At 36.0% G+C, this 24,685-nt stretch overlaps 1 protein-coding gene across 1 annotated transcript in view; it reads left to right on the top strand.

Moving 5' to 3' along the window:
• Positions 1-24,685, top strand: part of LOC111055871 (dynein heavy chain 1, axonemal) — a 357,355-nt gene that overhangs the window by 179,315 nt on the left and 153,355 nt on the right. The window contains exons 18-24 of the mRNA XM_039439162.1: positions 3,747-3,901; positions 7,136-7,334; positions 8,739-8,862; positions 14,821-15,030; positions 19,466-19,628; positions 22,398-22,516; positions 23,947-24,152. Coding sequence (XP_039295096.1) covers positions 3,747-3,901; positions 7,136-7,334; positions 8,739-8,862; positions 14,821-15,030; positions 19,466-19,628; positions 22,398-22,516; positions 23,947-24,152 — 1,176 coding nt within the window. The remainder of the gene's footprint in view (positions 1-3,746; positions 3,902-7,135; positions 7,335-8,738; positions 8,863-14,820; positions 15,031-19,465; positions 19,629-22,397; positions 22,517-23,946; positions 24,153-24,685) is intronic.

Consider the following 24,685-nt stretch of genomic DNA (forward strand, 5'->3'; position numbering starts at 1 on the left):
CATCTTCCCCTTCTCTTTACTTACACAGTACTGACGTCACATTGATTCCACTCCACCAGAATGGAACTCTTGATAGAATTCATTGAACGATAATAATGTCGTTTCATTTGATGTGAATTATTATACTTTTCTTCCATTAAGTTATACAGTGCAACAAGTTGGAAAGACTGAATGCTATGGTATGCAACAAGTAGAACTAGCCTGAATACTCTGGATGGAGTTGAAAGTAGGACACGTTTTCCCAATTGCATGGTGAATTTGGTAATAAGTTACAACGTATTCTGTGGAAGTAGTCCAGGCAATGAATGCTCAAAAAAGGGTAGAGGGGGAAAAGTTGGGAAGACAATTTTTGACCTCGCATTTCTGTTTAGGATAGTTAGCAGGTGAACATATCAAAAGTCCCCACCACTATCCCCTGTGCTAAGGGGGTGGGGGTGGTTTAAAGGTATCATTTTTTGGTTTCTCGCATAAAACTCAAAAACTATGTATCCTAAGGACTTGACTGTTCTATAACAAATTAAAGCTTACATAATTTCCCATAATATTCATCCTACAACTTTTTTTCATATCTCCACTGGTTTTTGAGTTATCCGCGGCTGTTGAAGGTGTGACATTTTTGGAAAAAACACGTTTGCCACCAATTCTTTTCTATTTTTGCTCTTATAACTTTTTAAAAGTCGTAGGGAAAAATCCATGCTGATTATGAGCATATAAGGCATTAAATTCTCTTCAATTTGATGTATAATTTCACTCTTTTACGAATTTCCCTACACCTTTTGTAGCATATTTAGTGTTGAGTGTGAAATCTCAATTTTTGCAACAACAGACCAATTGACAAAGGAATTTGGAGGGAATCTTTTAAACAAAATTTTTGGCTTCGCAGCTTTATTGACACTAGTTAGGAGGAGAACATATCAAAAGTCCCCATTCCTAACTCATGTGCTAAGGGGATGAGGGTGGTTTAAAAGTTGCATTTTGCAGCGTTTTGCTTCCATGCTCATATCTAGAGAACAATGCGTTCGACCGACTAAAATAGCCATTCAAAAATGAAGCTTGATAAGTTCTCTACACTTTTTGTTCAGTAGAATTCTGTGATATTCCCAACAGTTCCCGAGATATTCGCTCTTGAAGGTGTGCAATTGTTGAAATTACAGGTTTTTATCCAATTTTTTGCTCTTTCAGGGCTTATACCTCTCCAACAATGCTGGGGTGAAATTTTCATTGCTGCAACAATTTATCGTTTGACCATGACATTTGAAGGGGGTGTCAGTGACACAATTTTTGACTTTGCAGCTAAATTTGGACTAGTTTGTAGGTGAACATAGCGAAAGTGCGCATCTTTATCCCCTCTGTTGAAGGTGTGGAACCGCTGAGTTAACACTTGTTGCAGCAATGAAATTTTCACCCCCTACATTGAAGCTGCTATAACAATGAGAGGAAAACTTGGAATAGTAAAATAATACATCATTTCAGTGAGAATTCAATGCTTGACAAACCTACGATAAGCATCAGTTTTTATGATGCATTTTTGGAGAGGTATAAGCCCTGAAAGAGCAAAACTGATGCGAACAATAAAACTTTATTTGATTTGATTTTAAATACACGGATTAAAAATAAGTGAGAATTACAGTATGCAGCTGAATATTACAGTATACGATCAATGTATGTTAATAATGGCCACGCACTTTGGTTGGTGCATTCTTCTGCCCTAGAATAAATGAATATTTTCATTTTGTTTTATTTTACATTGCATAATACACAAATCATATACATGATCGGAAAAGGACAAACAGGCCTAGCCCAAAACGGTTGCCTTTCCGAATTTTGATAGAAGTTTGAAATGCTTTGATGTAGTGTATTTTTATCTTAACTGATGTGAACAATAAAATTTTATTTAATTTAATTTGAAACACACGAATTGAAAATAAGTGCGTATTGAAACGCAGCTTGTAAATTTACGTTGTAATCAATTCAGAGAGAAAAGAATAAAGTGATGCGATTTTTTGTCTCTGAATCAAGAACTCAAAAATGCAATATCATAATAATTATAGCGAGATGCTCTCCAATCTGCTAGCATTCTTCATAGCAAATAGTCTCAATGGTTCCAGTTCAACTAGTGCTGACATTTCTAAATGAACTTTACTGTAGAGGTGGATGGGATACGCGCTGATTTTTTTGTTTCATTTCCCAATTTAATTCAAACCCAAATTATTTCAATAACGTACATTCCTATAAGATGATTTATTTATTGGTTTGAGCTCACCGCAGTCGCCACCATTTCCAATGATTTGAAAATATGAGAATTCTCAGTTCTCGGAAGCGTGTATTATTTCATATCCCTGTGTCTGTAAATCATATATTTCATGGATTCTCAGTTCGTGAAAGTTTGTTTTCCATATTCATGTGGATAGAAATCATATATTTCATGAGGGGTACGAGTATTTGCTTGTTTCAATTTTGGTATCAGTGGTACCAATATACACTGGAACTTGAACTGGATATTACATCGTTCCAGGAATTTCTCATCCACAGCTTTCTAGCTACCCTTGTTCTATCATTTCTCATGGCATACACTCGAACAATATTATAACCAATAATTCTCTCGATTCCCTTCACTTCTCATGTCGAATATCCAATAAACTAAGATGAATATAATATGATCAATCAATATAGTCAATTCATAATATAGTTTGAATCTATTTTCGTATAAATTCAATCCACTTCCTCCTCATTCATCTAAATTTTCTAATCTTTATAATTCTCTCATCTCACCAACTTATTTCATATCTCTCTTCCTTTTTTCTCTCTTTCTTTTTTCTCAATCATTTCGCAGAAAAATGGTACAGGCTCAACCTAGTTTTCCACCATAGTCATAATCATCATCATCATCGTCATTCAAGGATTAGGCTCTGTTGGCCTGTCCCGGCATCCATTTCGGTCGTCCGACGCTTCTTCTCCCATCGGGTTTGTAGTGCCAAGCTGGAATTGGAAGTCTATTTGCTGGCATACGAAGTAGATGGCTAGACCAGTCTTGTCTAATTTTCTTCAATATTTGCAATAAAGACTATACATTCAGTTCGGTTCTTATTACGTCGTTTCTTATGTAATCCAACCTAGTGTAGCCTTTGACTGCTCGAAGGAACCTCATTTCGGCTGCTTGAATACGGGACTCAGTTTTTTCATTGACACCCAGGCTTCGCTTCCATAAGCTATTATTGGTATAGTCATAATTATTATGATTCATACTAATGAATCATTATGATTATAGTGTTTTGTACAATAGATAGAATAAAAATAACAATTTTAATTATTAGTCGTATTTTTCTACGCATAACATTTTGCTAGAAATTTGAAATTCTCTATTCACGGTCAAATATTGAAAGAAGGATCCTTGAAACGTTTTCTGATAATGGAAAACTTAGGGTATAACTTCGCTGTTTCATGTAAAATCATTACAGAAATACCTCAACATTGGCATATTTCATCATATTTCTTTGCTCAATAATATTGTAAGACTCTACAGCTTGTAGGTAGATATGATTCATCATGCTATTTTACTTCATTATTGGTGATTAATTTTCAATGCTAGATCGTGAGTTGAATTTGGTTTTGTTGAAAACATGAATAGGGGAATCTGAATCTGAATCTTCCTCTCCATCTTACTCTCTCTCACTTTTAAAAATTGCAACTCTTCCTCTTTATGAGTATCAAATCAACCAACATGAGTTTTCTCATTTTGTTTGCAGTGCTACGAAATCTTGAAAGCGGCCATGACACTTTTGAAGGGCAAAGCGGCTCCTAGTGGATACACATTTGAGACGGTGCATACCTATGTGCTCAACCCCAAGTCAATTACTATGGGACAACTCTACGGGGAATTCGACTTTCAAACTCATGAATGGTGAGTTTTCACTCTAGATAATGGTTATGATAATAATAATATCGAGTGACGTGGCTGGCTCAGGTCTGGTATCAGAGTTTTCAGGTCGCAACTGATCTATTTCAGGGCCTCTGACATGACCTAACGACTGCTTTTTAGGCAACCGGGACCGACGGATAACGAGTCCATCCGAAACACGGGAATGGCCCGAGATAAATATCTTGCCCGGGCCGGGATTTGAACCCGGGCCTCTGAATCATGAAGCCAGCATCTGATCTACTCTGAAATTGATGATGAACATTTATATTGCATATTGTTTCTCAATGAATGCAAGTTATTTTTCATGTGATAAAGCTACGTTTTTTTTGTATTTTGTGAATCCACATTAACTGAACTCAAGTTTACTATAGTCCATACAAAAACACTTGGAGGGACATGCGCAACAGCATGTACAGCGACTGTTAGGGATGCAGCAGCGGCGATGTTACCGTTCTGAACCGGTCTGCGTTCTCCAATTTCTAGTGAGTGTATAAGTGCTCATGATACACATACGATCTTACCTCTCTAAGAGGACTGAGTTCAATCGACAAATTGGCAACTGCGCTTCTACTCATAACTCTATTCATCACTGTAATTGACTGGACATTTCTCTGGTTGGCATGTTCTTCCAAGTCAAAAGTTATTTTGTAAGGACTATAGACTTTTAAAAAATTATGATATTATTGATTTACACTCTGCTATTCATGCTCTTTGGATGATAACTACTATCAGAGTTTTCAAATTTAATAGAATATTATGTTCATCATCATCATCATCGTCACTTCCAGGATTAGGTTCATTTATATTTAACCTGTTCCAGTGCCCAACTCTTCCTCGGCCTTCACACATCTCTTCTACCAGTAGGTCTTTAGTTTTGAACTTCAAGTGGCATTCTTCTTGGTGACATTCTATTCAAATGACTGCACCAGTTGCGTCTATTTCGTAGAATTCTTCAATGCAGTGGAGCAACGTGTCTTCAGTATTCTTATTCTTATCAAGTATTTCCATAGAGAAACCATAGAGAAATGATATCCCATGGTATAGGGCGTTTATATCACAAGTTTAGGTGGTGTTTCACAACGAATTTGATGGTAATGAGTCCAAAGACTAAGTATATTATTTTCAGTCTTAGAAAGAGTTCTGTTTTGATATCACCTGTTTCCCAAACAGGTTTTTACCTTTGGGCTTTATTGTTTTGAAGGATATTTATATATTTTTGTTTTGTAAAATTGTATTGACAATAAAGAAGTTTTAAATCAAATCAAAGTTTTACTGTTATCCCAAGCCGATCGTTCACATAGTTTTTTCCTATGCAGCTGTGTGACGCTGGTAGTCTCTCAAATTGTGCCGTTCATACACTATCACCCCAACAAAACAGTAAAAATTGATAATAATCGACATTAATCGGCTTGAGATAACAGTAAAAGTTGCGACATAAACTCCCTATACCATGAGATATCTACTTACGATATTGTTTCTCTATGGTATTTCTTATTCTATCAATTCTAGCGCAGCCAAATCTCTAGTGCACTCCTTTGAAATCTTTTTTCTGCAGCTTGAATTTGACAGTCCGTGGAGATCTTATCATATCCAAAAAATTAAAAGAATAGGAAATACTCAATACCAAATATTTGGAATGCTCCAGAAAGTCAAGAGAAAAATTATTGTGATGTCACATTTCTATGCTCAGCTCGGAGTCCTCTCCAACATTGAAGAGAATAGAAAATCATAGGCTAAATTGACTATTTCACTTATTGAACGAACAATGATCATCATCATTCTCATGATATCAGAGGAACTAAAATTGATCAGGTGTTACTTGAAAAATGTGACACCAGACTCGATTCAAACAGGTCACACACTACCATTATCATGAATATTCAAAGGAATAATATTTTGAGGGGTCGGTGAACAAAGGTACAGCACCCAGGTAGGCACAGGTCTCTCACATTCGAATATGATGTGGTGCACCGTCTGCTCCATTGCCCCACAGTCACACAGTGGGGAGTCTGCTTGTCCTCATTTGAAAAATGATGCATTGCGTCTCCCATTTTTAGATCGAATTCTGTTGAGTGCCACCCAGATGCGCCGTGGGAGTTCAAAACCAGGAGGTCCAGTGCCTGAGAAATAGCTCTCCGGCATTCCTAGTGGCAATTCCTGTCACCATCTTCTGGTCAGAGAAAACCGCTCGTCTCTTAATTGCTCAGTCATCCTGATCGCTGACCTTCTGAAATTTAGCTCCCTTGCATTTAAGTCTGGAATGTCCTGATGAATGGGGAGTTGTTGATTGGAGCTTATTCTTCCATAGAGCCGAAAAAGAGATTGTGCTTTGCGAAGAGAAGGTGGGGGTATGCCACTGAGCACTGGGAGCCAAGAAACTGGAGTGGATCGTAAGGTTCCCGAAATTATGAGCGTTGGATCGTTCAGTTGCACATCTACAAGATTAGTGTGCCAAATGTCAATCCAGGAAGAGGCGCAGTACTCAGCAGCAGCATACACCAGGCCCAGACTGGAGCAACTCAGAGTTGAGGGGGATGAGCCCCAAGTTGGCCACATAGTTTCCGAATGATGTCTTCAACTTGGCTGCTACACTCCTTAGGTGCTGGTTGAAGGAAAGAGTCCTGTCCACGGTGTTGCCAAGATAGCTTATATCACTTCATTTGAGAATTCACTTCCTTCTGAGTGAGGTAAAAGAGGTATTCCTGTTTTTTCAAAAAGGTATTTCGAGGTGGTAAATGAATATAACAATTATATTATTTATTCACAAAAACCATGTCTGCAGACGTCAAAAATAATAACTGCAAATATGGCCATCTATAGTTCTCTACACTTTTAGATGACCATGATTTCAAGGTTCTACTGTATTAAAGGAAGTAATGCAGCAAGGGACTGGTATCAAGTTAAATAAAAATTCTTATTTAATTCATTCCTATGGTATATAACAGACAATTTGAACATTACAAAGATGAAAAATATTGATTGATTTTGTGATTAATAAAATGACACCTGTTGCACCTTGTTATTGAGCTGAAACGATAAAAGAATAAATTCTTACAATGTTTCTTTTTTCTCTTATCCTTCTCCTCCTTCTCCTCCTTCTCCTCCTTCTCCTCCTTCTCATCCTTCTCCTCCTTCTCCTCCTTCTCCTCATTCTCCAACTCCTCCTCTTCCTTCTCATCCTTTTTAATTTGTTCCTCTTCTCCTTCCTCCTTGCAGGACTGACGGCATCCTACCGTCGCTGATGCGTGTGGGCGCCTCGTCGAGTGACTCGGACAAGCACTGGTACGTGTTGGATGGGCCAGTGGACGCCGTGTGGATAGAGAACATGAACACTGTACTCGACGACAACAAGAAGCTCTGTCTGACCAGCGGCGAGATCATCAAGATGTCTCCACACCAGACCATGATGTTCGAGGTAATCAGTCATTTCCCACACTTCAACTTCGAACTTGATTTTTTACATCATTCATGGTTTGGACACACAAAGAGTAGCCTGCGAGCAGCGATCAGAACGCGTGTTCGGTCTTATGAACTCTTCTTTTATTTAAATTTCAAAATTTATCAAAAACTATGATTATCTATATCTTCATGAGATCGCTCTAATCGCTGCCAGCAGATTGCTCTCTGTGTGTGCAGACCCGAGAGTAGACTTGGAATGTAGCTTCTATCTACCACCACCGGTTTAAAACAAAACAAATTGTTTCTTGATACTTTGTAACCAAAAACTTCCTACTCCGACTTTCTATTTCGAATATCAGTTTGCATTTTCAACAATGTTCAATACAATAAATTGTCATCCGTTCACTCCTGTATCCCTAAGTTTTCATCTTTTCTTTTTTTTTAATTTCCCTTTCCAAAATCAAGAAAAATTTCTCATTCATCTTATATTTTTATTCCCCTTCTCTAAGTATCTACTCCCTCCAGCAATCCAACAGTTCTATCTAATATGCTGGTGTGTATATTCTAGATGTTAGTTTTTTTTTTATTTATTGTCATTATAATAGTGTCATTTGCATTGTAAATGAATAGATGAATGAATCGTGGATGATGCACACATGACCTTTTTTGCTTGTGCGTGGGTAATGGGAAATGCGAGGGTGATTTGATGAGATGTTCAAACTTCCATGCCTATTCTAAGGGTAGCCGTCTAGTTGTCACCCCGACTACTTGACACCTGGTCATTTTGGTCATAAGTGACTACTTGTACCCTCGTAAAAATATACCATTGCCGTCAAGTTGTCATCCCGACTACTTGACACCTACTGGACCGGAGGTGCCAACCAGTCATGACCGTAAACGAAAACTTGACAACTCGCACCCACGCGTCAGGCTGTTCCACCGACTAGTTGTCACCTCCTCAAAAAGGATACAACTAGACGGGTATGGCTCACGTCTACTTGTCCCCTAAAAATCTGTTTCAAAAGGGGACAAGTGGTCGGGGTGTCAAGTATTTGGGGTGTCAAGTAGTTGGGGTGTCAAGTAGTCGGGGTGTCAAGTAGTCGGGATGTCAAGTAGTTGGGGTGTCAAGTAGTTGGGGTGTCAAGTAGTTGGGGTGTCAAGTAGTCGGGGTGTCAAGTAGTTGGGGTGGCACCTAGTCGCGTACCCGATTATAATAATTAATATACCGTTACTTCTATTACTATTATTACAACCATTAAAGCAAAGGAATGTGCTTTTTTTCTTATCTTGTAGTTTTTTATGCATGCTCTCTATATTATTGAGAATAAAAATCCATTCTCATTATCTTGTCACCGCTATTTTTATTTTCAATTTTAAATCCCTATTTCAATTGAAATTTCATTTTTTATTAAATTGTCAGGTTGCAGATTTGGCGGTTGCTTCCCCGGCTACCGTGTCTCGGTGTGGAATGGTCTACTTGGAACCTGGCTTGTTGGGTTTATCGCCCTTCCTCGCAAGCTGGCTCAAGAGGTTGCCCAAGGTTAGTAGTTCAACTTCTCCTTAGAGTGTTGCTAGAATTCATTAAAATTAATAATAACTCAATAATTTAAACTTATTAAAATTAATACATTTACTAGCTGTCATGCTCGCTTCGCTCGCCATATCCGTCTAGCCAGGGGGCTCCGCCCCCTAGACCCCCGACTGGGTCGTCGAAGAATGAGATCAGCAGGCTCGCTTCGCTCGCCTGCATTTTTCATTTGAGCATTTTTATCATATGTTAGGACAATCCAGTCGGGGGTCCAGACTAAACGACTGGCTAAACGGATATGGCGAGCGAAGCGAGCCTGACGGCTAGTAATATAATATTCCCAGGATTGAAGTAGCAGTGCCCAATCATTTTTTCCGCGATAAATGCATTTAAATCTTCAACTTGGTGCCAACCTAACAAAGCCAACTCAACTTAATGCCAACCTGACAAAATTATTAATTTAGTTGCCAGTTAACAAATGTTTCGAAGAGGTGCTCTATCTAGATTATAGTTCTATATCAACATATGATATAACATATGGAAATTTCAATTATAATTGAGAGATTGGGAGAAGAAGAATATACATGCTAAAAGACGAACTTTAAACCCTTAAAAATAACCCCATAGAGTTAAAATATTGCCAAAAGATTTCTTAGTGCGCCTCTAAAGGGCCAACTGAACATACCTACCAAATTTGAACGTTTTTGGTCCGGTAGATTTTTAGTTGTGCGAGTGAGTGAGTGAGTGAGTGAGTCAGTCAGTCAGTCAGTGAGTGAGTGCCATTTCTCATTTATATATATAGATTACTCAAACATTAGATCTAGTTATCACAGCACAGCTGCTTGGATGGAATCTAGAAATCACAAAGGAATATTCTTCATGAAAATTAACTTCCTGTATCCCAAAATTAGTCCATAGGAATAGGAAAAATCATGTTCCAATAACATGATTTACGAACTACGATTTTAAACACAATTGAGTATTTCATGTGTCGCAATCACATGAAACAGTCTAATCATTTCATAATTATTATTGATTTGATACTGTATGATAGTTTTTGTAATTTTTCTGGCTTCAAATTTATCAAGTTTTTTAATGTTTTTCAATTGAATAATGTATTTTCAAGTGTAATAATAATTTATTCAATCTTTCAACCCACATAAGAACTTTTTAATTTAATGTATTTTTGGACTGTAATTTTTTTGTTCTTTTTAAAAGTGTTTGCATAACCTCATTTGGACTATTTTTATCAAAATTAGGGAGAGAAACGGTTTTGGGTTTATCCTGTTGATTCTCTCCCAATCTTTGATTTGATATTGTGATTGTGGAATATAATAAATGAACAAATGAGCCTCCAGCATTGTTTTCAAAATAGCAATTCAACTCATCGTTAATCATGAAAAATATTGATTCATTGCTAATCCCGTTGGCATTAATCATAATGCCCTCAATTATTATGGAATCAGAGTTGATCTTATTATGCTTGTCAGTCGAACCCGTCAGTCGAACTATTGCAGCTCATTAATAGGCTATTATTCGAATGAAATAATGCATTTACTCGTGTGTGAATCACAGAGATTACAGGACCATTATTTAAAATCCTCAATAATGCCATCTGGGACTAATCTGCCTAGAACCACACATTTTGCATTAGTGGTGAGGGAACAAAGAGGGATTTTAGAGGGACAGAGAGGGATTTTAGAGGGACAAAGAGGGATTTTAGAGGGACAAAGAGGAATTTTAGAGGGACAAAGGGGGATTTTAGAGAGACAGAGAGGGTTTTAGAGGGACAAAGAGAGATGGGAACGTCTCTCCAATTTTACTCTCCATCTCTCCAATTTGAACGTCGTTACCAATTTTATATAATTCTCTGAATGACGGAGAGTGATTTTAGAGGGACAAAGAGGGATTTTTGAGGGACAGAGAAGGGTTAGTGAACTTCTATGTAAGGGCACTGGTCAGATTTTTCAATAATAATTCTAAAAATGGTGGCAGATTGAACAAAGCATGCTATAAATCGCATTCAAAAACACAAATTCAGCCAGCTTGCCTGCTCCTGCGGGATAGCCGCTCCGCTTCTTTTGTTTGAGTTTGGTGAATAATTCTTTAGTGGGATTCACTTTGTTCTGTCAGCATTCCCTATGACTAGCATTAATGCACCCTATTCAACCAATGCTGACAGTGGATCTCACTGGAGTCGAATGGGTCCGTATGATATTTCGCGTCAAAAGTCAAAAACATTCGCATTCAGATGGTGATCTCGTTTTATCTCTGATAATGCGACTCATTTCCTCATCTGAACATCTCTTTCCGTCTCTTTTATTCACTCTCTCTTCCTCTCACTGATACAGTGATGATATAAAGAAACCATTATCATTGATATCCTTTTCCAAGAAAGAAGAATGGTTTGATCAAGCCCCAGAAATTTATGTAAATACAATTATCCATGGATTTTAAAAGCATCATCAAGTTACACTCAATCTTTATGCAGTTAATTATTTCTTCAGTTTCTACTTTTTATAATCAATAATTCAATAGCACGTTTCTTTGTCCAATCAATGAGCTAAGTTATATGAATAGTAAATGGCTATTATGAACTAGTGTATGAGTCACCAAAGTATAGAATAGAAAATTATATTCTATTCATAAAAAAGAATTATAGTACCCTCTGAAACTAATAACATAATAGATTGAGAATACAAATTATGACAAAAAGTTATAGTCTTCACACTATCGTCAGGTTATTTTTATAATAGTTCAGGTGTGAACACTGGAACTAGTTGTTATAATTTGCACTCTTGATCTATTATTTTATCAATTTCAAAGGGTACTATAATTCTATTTTATAAATGAAAGGAAGTAGCCATGAATTCATATATTCTATTCATAATATGATACCACTTATTCTTTGAGTTCACCGATGCAGTTGCCACCCTCTTCAGCTTTCTGAACTCTATTCGCGAAATTTAGAATGGAAAAATAGAACATGATTGTAGTATGGAGATTGTGAAGAAGAGACGGTAAAGGAATATTGTCAAGGTCCTTCTAACTTTTTTCACCGTTCATGACTTTCCTTGAGCATTTTCTTTCTTGATATCCGTCGGTTTTCCATTGCACATCAGCTGCATCTTTGATGATGAACTTGAATTCTCCTTTAGAATTCTCCAACCAAGATTAACTTGGTTAACTTCAAACTTATATCATATCCCATGAATAGAATTATTGCTTTCCAATCAATCATCTCTTTCTGAAGTGATTCCCACTATTTTTTGAGACGAATACTTCCACACATTAGACATATTTATTATGATAATTATGTCAAAAATAGTCTTACTATCCATGTTTGTATGTAGATACATCACTTTTATTTCTACTCATCATCGTTTATCATCTTATCCATCTCTTATAAATTTTCCCCCTTTCTAACACTCTTTCCTCATCTATCCATTGATAATAATAATAATTATTATTATTATTATTATAATCCTGTATTCAGCACATAGTTTCAGGCTGCTCAATATTGGCACCAAAAGAGTATTTGAGGCGACATAATAATGTTGCTAAAGTAGTGCACCTGAAATTGCAGCAGGAATTTGACTTCTTTGAAGAAATGCCCCCATACTATTCTTACTCTCCTCCTGCATTTATTGAGAAAAACCAGATTAAGATCTATTAGGATGTTCAAATGATCACTGACAGGCAGGTCATTCATAACAAGTCTGATATCCTAATGTTGAACATGAATCAAAAAGAAGCCTTGATAATTGATGTAGCCATACCAGCAGATGAAAATTGTCAAAGAACAAGAGGTGAGACATTGAGAAAGTATCAAGAGCTCAAAGATATGTATGGGCTCAAGAATGTTAGAATAATCTCAATCGTAATATCGTAATATCCGTGAATGGTCTGATTCTTAATTCAACAGTGGAGAGCTGTAAGGTTATTGATGTCTCAGAAACTCTGGTAGGGAAAATGCAGAAGTCTGTTCTGCTTGATACAGCTCACATAGTACGCCAAACGCTCCAACATACTTGGTAAAATACTTTATCAATAATAGAAAATAATGCCAAGAGGTTGCATAAATTTTGCCCCTCTTCGCATAAGTTATCCGCAATTGCGTGAAAAAGAGAATAATAATAATCATAATATTTATTAATATTATTATTATTTTCTTCTCATTCATATCCATAGTAGTTATCTTAATCTATCATTTTTTCTCTTCATAGTCTCCTTTCTCTTTCTCAAAGTAGATTTGTACCTCCCTTTCTCTTCAAGAGAATTGTCTATACCTCTTTTTCTCTTCTTCACTCTTCCTTCCTCGTACTTTCCCCCTCATTCTCACTACAACCCCTTCAAACACTCCTTCCCTGCCCTCCTATTTTACTCTTTCTCCACCAATCTCTTTTCTCCTTTACCACTTGATTTGTTCCATTCATGTCCTTGTACAATAAATCTTTGTGATCAATGTTCCAATTACTTGAGATAGACTATTTCTTAACTGAATAGAATTGCGGGTTGATCAATTGAAAATTCAAATAAATCTGAGATTTGATTATTATCTAAGAAGTTTTATATCCTGTATTTGTTTCATACTACAGGGACTGAAATTTCAGGCTTCATTGTCTAAAACGGAAACTCTAATGCGTACCTTCCATGAAATCTAGAATACGAACATCAAAGTGGAGCGAAATAATTTATGCATTGTTCCTCTTCCACTTGCTACACTTTTCGATAGGTTGCTTTATTTTTACAGTAATAGGATTTTGGCTCAAGTGTAACAACAGTCACAGAAGAGTTTTCTCGTTTTTCAGACGAGAGAGAATTTTTCCCTCAGTAAGAGGATGAGAAGGGGTATTTCGACAGACAATTTTTCCAAAATAATGGTATCATTCGGCCAGTTAAGGCTGAGAAGAGACATTTTGACAACCAATTTCCCCTTAAATGATGGTATTTTGGATAATGAGAAACTCGATATCCCTCACTTCATAGCTTCATGTCGATGATTCTTTACTCATTATTCATTTATTATTCTCGCAAGAAATCAATTCCATCGTTATCCTCCATCATCCAACAAATTTGATTATTGGTTGGAGCTGCACTCATCAATGATAAATTTTTACTCTAATGCAATACTTTCAAGCCACGATGGCAACAGTAGCAATAATAAATACATAATTTTAAAAAATACTCTCGAGCTTATCAGGAGCTCGCTGGCACCACCTACATTTTCTTCGAGAATACTTAAAGTTGGATGATAATTAAAAAAAAGTAAAAAGTGAACATAGAGTCGTTTTCTCTAGAAATGGCGATTCTTAGTCTTCCATAATGGAAAATTTTACCTGTAAGTATGTATGTTATCGAAATTTTATAAGTTCCTACTAGGTCACAGACTTGAAGCATGATCAGATAGAACTACCTTCCATATTTCATATTTGTATATTTTAATTGTAAACATGATGAGCTTTATGAAAACTGTGAACTTCATAAAACAATCATCAATAACGAGAGTTATAAAGATTCACAATACTTATCAAAAATTTATCAAATTATCATACTTACACAATTTATCAAAAATATTAATAAATGTTATAAATAGAAACACTCAATGAGATTAAACCATCATAAGAATTCATATAAATCAACTGAAGTGTATGTATCAACTGCATATAGTTTTATCAATCGAGTTTCTATAATCAAGTATTAAGAAATCATCACTTAATCCATATAAATTATTCATCATCATCATCATCATCATCATCATCAAGTCATCATCACTGAATCATATAAATTTATTTATTATGAATGAAAAAACAAAAATTTTGATCTCAACTACACAAAAATTAAATTCATTAACATAGCAATCATATCGTATTAATATTCATTTGGATTTTCGTTTAATAATAATTATAAATATAATCTGAACAAAAGTCTTTCTACAATAATTATTGCTACTACTTGCTGATTTTACAGCCAGCTGAACCCTACGTGGATAGTTTGAAGACAATCCTGGAGAATTGGCTGGAGCCTGCTATCAAATTCCTGAGACAGCAGATGAAAGAGATGGTGCATCAAGTCGACTCAGCACTTTTTGTCTCCTGTTTGCGACTTCTTGATTGCTTTCTGCGACCTCTCAACGGCATTGATGGGCATCCCCCTCCACCAGCTAGATCAATGGAATTGGTTGGTGAGTCTAACGAGTTAACTCAAATACTGATGTGAACGGTTGAAATGAGCGAATAGGAATCGATCAATTCCAAGTTCAGCTCGTATTTGCAAACTCAAGATTCACTTTGACAGTGAATATCTTGGCACTGGCAGGTCGTTTTCAACCGCCGTATGTAGCTTGAGCGACGTCTCTTGAAAGATTTATCTCCTAATGTTCATCAATCAGTCCATTTTAAACAGGCTTAAACTACATAATACGCGTCGTTTCCAACGTAGTCGTCGCTCCGTATCTTGGGCAGCGCATGCGCTATGAGCTCAACAATGACACTTGCCCACAGCTTAAAATGTGATCAAATACAAAGATAATAAAAAAAATATCTTTTCGTGTGAATTTTTAATAACTTGCTTATTAATACGCTAGGATACAATCTATATCACCCGAAGACGCTACGTCGGTATAAAACTGCCTTAGTTAACTACGACAGTCTAAAACTGCCTTAATGCCAGTTTGGCATGCGGCCTTCTCATGCCGCTGCGCACTACCGTTTGACAACGCATTGAACTACATACAATACAGAGTATCTCTACGTTCACTGTCAATCAGTTTATACTGTCACGTGGAGGGGCATGAGAATGCACTAAATGAATAATAGTAACTGGAGTAATTGAACTAAAAACCAAATAAACAGTTGGAAATTTGAGGTTATGGAACTGTACCTCGTAATAATATAGATTAGGTTGATTTTCATCCGACTTGCGAAAGCATAGATGCCACTGAATTTAGAGGATCGAGGCAGAGTGAACAGAATGTTGACGAGATTGATTGGATAAAGTGATTTGTTAAATTGATAGGTTGGCGGTCTACAAAGGTAGCCGAAGTAGGGACTGTAAACTTCCAAACTAATGCTGTAGGTGGGGATGTGGTAAATTAAAATTGAATCCAATTCGGTAATCAAATGCAGTTCAGTTGAATCTGCCTATTATAATCAATGCTGTCGCTGGGACCAAGCAGAGATTTAACTTCTGAGTTAGTTCACTCTCCAAATAATAACCAGTATACTTAGATTCTAATACTGTGTTACAGTTGGCAGAGATATTAGACCGCACAGGACAACAAACAAAATGGCAATTTCATGCGAACCGGGTCTCTGACAAATACTATAGGTTGTAAGATTGCAAAGTGCCAAACCAAAATAGTAAATGCTTCGAGTACCAAGTTTAATTTTGATGCTGTCTATGCGATCTTTTACCTCTCCTTGTGGCATTAACTGGTTGTTAATGCTGGATCCAATACACCTCGATGCGGTCGGTCGACGGCAGTTGATCTTACTTGATTCGGGAGAATATCTCCAATAAAATGTTTTATTATTTGATATGAATGTCGACTACCATCTACCACCAGAAGAAATAATGTTCCAATAATAGGTATGATACTCAATAATATCTGACTACTGCAAAGCAGGTCGTGTCTTGCACAATCGAAATGTGTCAGTTGAGAAAGAACGAACCTGGAGGTGTAATGGAATAAATTCAGAGAGGTGAATAGATAATACAAATATATTGTTGAAGAAATTCTCAAATATCAAAAAATTGAATTGATAGATCAACAGATTATACAAAATATAGTTTCCAACTGATAATGAGTGACTATTAAATGATAACGAAGTTGAATCTTCAAATGATAGGTACTATATGAAAATTTAATAATTTCAAATTGATTGAATTGAGATGGGTGATAGCCCTTGGAAAGGGTCATAAGACATACAAAATTAAATAGGCCAAGTAGGCTAATACAAAATTATAATTTGAAAATAGAGTAAATGAATAGATAGAAAAATATTTGAGGGTGGGGGTTCACCTAAGGAGATAGACCTTTCAGCTAAGTACAGCGTAAATATTAAAATTGACTTATTGAAATAAAAATCATTTATAATAACTTGATACCCTTAAATCTATGGTCATGACTTTTTCCCAAATTGACAAATTTATACGCTGTATAATTTTCGTAGAATAGCGGGGATCCCCTTTTATATGTTCGAACAACTTACGTAGACTTTTGTTTCCGTTTTTGTATTCGAAATATATTCGGCCGTAGAATATATCGTTCCGGCTAGATCCTTCACGTGTGGCGAAATCGTCGAACAGACCTCACTATTATAATTTTAGGGTTTCTTTAAATGAATCGCAAAAATTAATATCACAGATTATTATAGGAACTTTAGAACAACTTTTAAAAACAGAAAAAACGAAGATTAAATTACATTAAAACAGGAATTAAAGCTTTTAGAAGTTAGGTATGTGGACCAGGTCTGTATCCCACTGGTAATTTTCGAAAATTGTCCTCGAGTCCTCTTCTTCTAATTTCCACCTGAGTTTCTTCTTAGAAATTAATGCTCTCCAAATTTACATACCAATTCAGGATTGGTTGGATCCTGTGACGTAACAAATGCGCCAAATGGGTGGTGGAAATAGATCCAACTTTGAAGCTTTTAAAAGAGTAAAATTCCTTATTGTAAATTGTTCTAAATTATAATTAGATTCCATGAAAAACATGAAATGAATAATTAATTTCATCTATTACGTATACATTTGTTAAATAACGAGAAAAGTTTAACAATTCAAAAGAACTTGTGCTGGCGCTAATTTTTGAACTTCAAAAGTAGGCAATAATTTGTAGAACATAGACGTAATTTCATAAAATAAGTAGAAGTATAAAGAAATATAACAACACACATGCTTGTAATAATAATAATAATAATAATAATAATAATAATAATAATAATAATAATAATAATAAATATATTTCTCTTGTTTACATAGTTTTTGATGTGTTAGAATGTCAATCCCAAACCACTACATATAAACTAATCATGTTACACTCTATAATAAATATAGCTTTATGACAGCTCATAAATAAATATTTGGGCCCATTCGGCATAGAAATTACAATATGAAAGGTGAAAAATTTAATATCATATAGCTGTTGCGAACAATAATTAATCAAACTGCCTTCTCAATTGACTAGTTGTTGAAAAGTTGGCTTTGGTTTGTTTAGGGTTATGTATCGGTTCAATTCTAACCTCCAAATATTTGAATTACCGATCAAAATAATTAACGTCATAAATACATGTGGTTTTTTTGTTAATAAGTTTCTGAAAGATATAGTATTATTGATTAATTAGTTACAGCCTTTATAGGTCAGATAGCTGTCGTTTATCTGCCTTAGATAAGATTGTGATTCTTTCCCAGTGATGGAATTTGTTTTGTTCGCATAACGGTCTATAAATAATCTAAATCATAATTCAGGGGCTGTACAATCATTGGGTACATCACAATACATTTTTGGACTTATTTGTATTTTGCTGCTTGATGCTTGAACTTCCTTCTACTATATAATTTATATTGGGTCAATTTAATAAATGCCAGAATCTAGTGACTATACCCTGTACAAAATTACTTCTTACTTGGGATGGACATGCGCAGCAGAGAAGGCAGACAGCGGCAGAGATACAACGGCGGCTATGTTTCCGTTGTGTATCGGCCAGCGTTCTCTAATTTCCAGTGAGTATTCAAGCGCTCATGTTAAACTTAGGAAGTTTCCTCTCTGCAAGCACTGACTCGACTGACTCTAATCGACAAAATGCCAACTGCGCTTCCACCTATGACTCTGTCTATCACTGTAATTGGCTGATCTCCCTCGATTTCTCTGCGCCGCAAATTGCTCCAAGTCTGATGTAATTTTGTACTGAGTATAGTCAGTCATATGATTTAAGTCATATGACAGTATGATTTCCTATTATAGTATAGTATATTTTGTAGAGGAACTAGTCAATAGTCCTATTAAATATAATAATAGTATATTCTTGAGCAAATGGTATGTTCCATCAGCTAATAAGACGATACAGCTATTTCAAATCCCAGCATTCTCTTAAAATTGATAAAAGTTAGCAATTGCTAGCTTTTATTTAATCGATACCAATGTTGTAGCGACCAAATCTTGTACCTCCATTTTTCAATGAATTATTAGTTGTTACAATCTCAAGTCTTTTAATTTGATATGGATCTACTACAGAATCATCTACATAGCCGTTCAAAGAGTTGATGGTAAAATATGATATTAATTGGGTTAGTTTTATTGGTTCAAATTGAGACAATAACTCTCATCTTTGGATTTATCAGAGCATATCCTCTATGTAAAGTTGACACTTTTGTAGGCTTCAAACTTCTGAACACTCCTGTAAGAGCCAATACTATTATTTCGTAGTCTTCGAGTTACGTATAAACTAAAACTCTCTTGACAGGTCTCCAGTGAAAAAAGTAAGAATTTTTTCTTTCATAATGATTCACTTTTAAGTTATTGTCTGTTGAGAGGTTTTCAATCGATTTTCTCTCTATAAATAGAAAAGTATAAACAGTTTTTTCCTATCATTGACATTCATAATTCTCTATTTTAGGTGGCCTCCTGACTCCCTGGACCATCTTCTCAGTTATTTGGAGTGTGGGCGCTACATGTGACTATGAGTCAAGAGTTGTGTTCTCAGAGTGGGTCAGAAACAAGATGGAGGAGCAAGGGGATGAGCCACTCTTTCCCGAGGAAGGAACTGTCTATGATTATAGGTACAGATTCGATATTATAAAATATGTATTTTACCATATCCATTAGGGTGCGTATGTACAGACTTATGCGACTCAAACACGCGCATTTTACTTACCATCAGCTGATGCTTTTTCTGCATCTCACTGTTCCTATAAAAATACAGATATCAAAAGGATAGTGAAATCAAATCACTGAAATGAGCTGATGAGATGTGAAATGCGCGTGCTCATGGAAGAACCCATCAAAGGGTCAACGGCATATGGATGCAGAAGGCAAGGGGAATCCACTGCATTGAAGACCATTATTGGTATCCTTTGTACAATCAGTACAGCAATCATGGATGGATTTAAAACGAAATATTCCGGAGGTAAAAGCTCCCCAATCGGATCTCCGGGGGGAGCAGTGGCGAACCAGAACATGAAAGCATGACTGAAGAGTGTCAAGATCGGAACGTGGAATGCAAGAAGCCTCTTTGCATCGGGAAAGTTGGACAATGTGGTGAAGGAAATGTCAAGACTCAACATAAACATTCTGGTAATAAGCGATGTCAGATGGCCAGGCAGTGGTAAGTGTAGAACGAATGATGGAGTTTTCTATTACTCAGGAATAGATGACCCAAATCATCGGTATGGAGTGGGAGTGATTATAGATAAGGCTACCAATGCATCAGTTCAGAGTTTTACACCATATCAGAAAGAGTCATGATGTTACAAATTAAAAACATGCACAGGACACCTGAACATCATACAAATATATGCACCAACTGCAGACTCGGAGGAAGTAGAAGTCGAGGAGTTCTATGCGGAACTGGAAACAATAATTGCAAGCACTAAGAAAAGTGATGTAACTATAGTAATGGGAGATTTTAATGCTAAAGTAGGCAAAGATAAGGTAGAAGCACATACAGGGGTTTTGGTCTGAGAGAAATGAGAGAGGTGAACGCCTAATACAATTTTGTCAGGAAAAAGATCTAATGGTAGCAAACACCTACTTCAAGCTTCCATATCGTAGATTGTACACCTGGAAATTTCCTGCTGATAATCCAGAAAATATCGTCAGAAATCAAATTGACTATACTCATCAATAATAGATATAGGAATGCAGTCACATCAACAAAAACCTATCCTGGGGCTGATATCAATTCGGATCACAACTCTGTAGTAGCTAAGTGCATATTAAAATGAAAAAGATTACAAACGACCAAGAAATTACATAGACGCAAGACTTCTCAAAAACCCAAAAATCCGTGACACTGTGAAGTATGAGGTGAACAAAGCCATGAGAGAGTTTAATGTATCACAGGTAGACAATGTAGAAGGAAGGTGGGATGAGGTACAAGTGACCTTGAGAGAAATAGCGACGAGTCACCTGGTAGATAAGGAACCCCAAAGGAAGAAGAAAGCATGGATGACATCTGAAATGTGGGTAGAGGAAAGTGGGGATTCGACGGGCTCTCATCTTTTTATTTATAAGAGCATATCCTCTATGTAAAGTTGACACTTTTGCAGGCTTCAAACTTCTGAACACTCCTGTAAGAACCAAAACTATTATTTCGTAGTCGTCGAGTTACGTATAAACTAAAACTCACTTGACAGGTCTACAGTGAAAAAAGTGAACATTATTTCTTTAATAATGATCACTTTTAAGTTATTGTCTGTTGAGATGTTTTCAATCGATTTTTCAATAGAAAAGTATAAACAGTTTTTTCCTATCATTGACATTCATAATTCTCTATTTTAGGTGGCCTCCTGACTCCCTGGACCATCTTCTCAGTTATTTGGAGTGTGGGCGCTACATGTGACTATGAGTCAAGAGTTGTGTTCTCAGAGTGGGTCAGAAACAAAATGGAGGAGCAAGGGGATGAGCCACTCTTTCCCGAGGAAGGAACTGTCTATGATTATAGGTACAGATTCAATATTATAAAATATGTATTCTACCATATCCATTAGGGTGCGTACAGACTTAGGCGACTCAAACACGCGCATTTTACTTACCATCAGCTGATGCTTTTCCTGTATCTCACTGTTTCTATAAAACTACAGATATAGAAAGGATAGTGAAATCAAATCACTGAAATGAGCTGATGAGATGTGAAATGCGTATGCTTGTGGCGCAAACGTTATACCGTGTTGATGTTATACGTGTGATGTTAATGGAATGTTCGATGTAAGGTTTGATGATCGTCGGAACTCTTTCTCTCTATTTATTGACATGGAGAAGACCATTACGATTGACATCATAATTGAGAGTTGACTGGATAGGTATTAGATAATTGCCCAGTTTCACTGATGGTGAGGCTATCACTATCAGTATTTCATTATCCTCTTGTCTACTATTACAATCATTTCTCTCTGGGCCAAGTACTGTAATTCATAATATAAGCTACATTATATTAACACTATTGAATCGGATAACTGGTGTAATAGACCAAAGAGCTTTCTAGGAAGTAGGAATTAATTTTGACCACGTTCTGGATACTAGATACCATACTACAGTGAGGTCCACGCAGTGCATAAAGATAGGAGAACAGCGTTGTCAAATATCTGCCTTGTATAGAAGAGGGTCCGGGGGATGAATATCCATACCCTCTCATGTGGAGGCCATGGTCTAGAATATAATACAGATAGACAGTGGAACATGAGTAATACTAGAATATTATCAATTTGTTTTCTGGCACTATAAATCAGTCTACGAATATCTTGTGGATGAAAAACATATTTTGTACTTTGAATAGTAATATCTGTAAACTGCCACATTTCACGGATTATGTTATGTTTTATTTCTTACAGAATTCATGATGGTGGTTTCATAATGGCCACAGAAGATGGAGAAACATGTCCACCATTCTGGTTGCACTGGCTGCATCATGTTGAGCCTTACGAGATCACCCCTGAGATGAGATATCCAGGTATGATCAACTAGTACAATTTCACACCTAAGAGAATGAATGCATTTTGAAGTGTAATGATAGAATACTTTCTGCAAGCTCACTCAGATTCATACTGTATGTTAGAAATACAGATTTCGGAAAGAAAAATAATATTCCAAATCATATAATAATATATTAGGTTGTATATCATATTATATGATCTAAGATAGAAAGCAAACCAATGTTTTTTTCACTATCAAGTCACTAGGGCTTTATTTGTGATGTGGCACAAGCTCTGGAAGTGTAGGTGGAATATTATTATGAGGAATGCCTGAAATTAAAAATGTATCTATTTGCAGAGAAAAATCAGGTTCAAACTTGGTAGATGAGTCTTAAGTCACCGGCTAGTGATCATGAGACTCAAAACTGTTAGTTGATGGAGCTAGTCGTAAAAATCCATTACTTCTAATAGGGCAACATTAACACGTTTCTTATCTGATTCGTTGGTTTGGAAAGGACGCTAGTTTTTTATCCTGCTTCCTTCTCTGGAATAATCTGGTTTAACCAGCTATGTTCTACACATTCAGTTTGAAAAAAATCACAATGAGAATAACAATCTCGAATTATCCCCCATTTCCCTTCAATAGGAGATTTTCATATATATGTATTGAGTGAATTTCTAGTGGAGTCTTTTCTCCAAACTTAACTGTAGGCCTAATTCAATTCTCCAGGGATTAGGCAGAGAGAAAAAAAAGGAAACTGTTCCGATGTTTTAGGAAGTGCCTAATGAGGTGAAGTGAGTTTCACTTCATACTATCAGCATTCCTTATGAATAGCACTATCGCTTCCCATTCAATTGATACTGTCAGTTTGAAGTGAGTTTCGAAATGGAGAAACACTATTCAACGTAGAACCTAATCTGATCACGAAAATACAGACAAGGCTCTTCATAAGAAAACGCCACTTACGTTGAGAAAATTCAAGTACACGTTCAGTTCCGTCTCCTGTTTATTTCCCTTTAAAATCTCTTCTAACTAGTCATTTTCATCAGGCATTACTTACTAATATTGGTCTTGATTTACACTTAATTACGTTATTCATGTTACTTAGTGCACATTGATTACAGTTAGTGACTGGGGAACAAAGATATTCTAAAAAATACTGTGCCTCCTCTTTTCTATCTAAACTACTTAAGGATAAGAATACTTTTATTTCTTTGGAGCAATATACAATACAATAGGGAACGTCAATGGAAATATAACAAGACGTCAATAAATCGTCAGTAGAATTATTACAAAAGAGCGAAATATAGGAAATTACAAAAAATATAAATTTGGCGATATAAAGCACTATGAGAATACTTCAGGGGTAGCTTCATTATTTTATAGATTATATAAGAATCACTGTATCCACGATTAGATCTCAATTTGCATAATATTGCAATCCTAATTATGTATATTTCTCTTTAGATATACAAGTACCTACCATTGATAACGTGAGGAATTCTCATATCATTGGAGATCTGCTTGAAAATAGTCAGAACGTCCTCTGCATTGGTCCCACTGGTTCGGGGAAGACAATCACCATAATGTCAAAATTGAGTACAGGGATGCCAAAGAAGTTCATCTCAGATTTCCTCAACTTCTCAGCCAGAACTTCAGCCAATCAAACACAGGTAAACACTTATTTTTTCCTGAGGACTAACTAATAATCTTCTAAGCAGAGGATGATTTGAATAATATCATAATCAACTACCTAATTATCAACATTTTTTCGAAGTTTTCAGAAGTTTGGTAAACTGAAAGATTTCAATAAAGTTCTGCGTTAATACGATTTTATCAAAGTTCAGGCTTACGAAATTATGAAGGCTTAATTACTAAGTAAAAACTCATATGGAACCAGAAGAATCGTTTCATATAGTAATGATACCGTAAAACTCTTATTATTCTCCTCTGATTGTATTTCAAGAATTCCCATTTCAATTATTGTTAGAAGCGACATCAAAAGCTCACAATTGGAGCTTCAGGAAACAAGTAGAGAATAATAGAACTCCTTTGAAGAAAAGAAGCAAAATTCTGACCTATCTAGCGATCTATGGAGAGTGAAGCAAGAACTGAGAGACATACAACAGTATTCGCGTAGCAACAATTTGGAGTTCATAGGAATACCTCAAACTGAAGGGGAAGACGTTTATGAAATTCTTAAGAC

Source organism: Nilaparvata lugens, chromosome 12 (assembly GCF_014356525.2).
Source record: "Nilaparvata lugens isolate BPH chromosome 12, ASM1435652v1, whole genome shotgun sequence".
In the NCBI taxonomy this organism is placed as follows: Eukaryota; Metazoa; Arthropoda; class Insecta; order Hemiptera; family Delphacidae; genus Nilaparvata; species Nilaparvata lugens.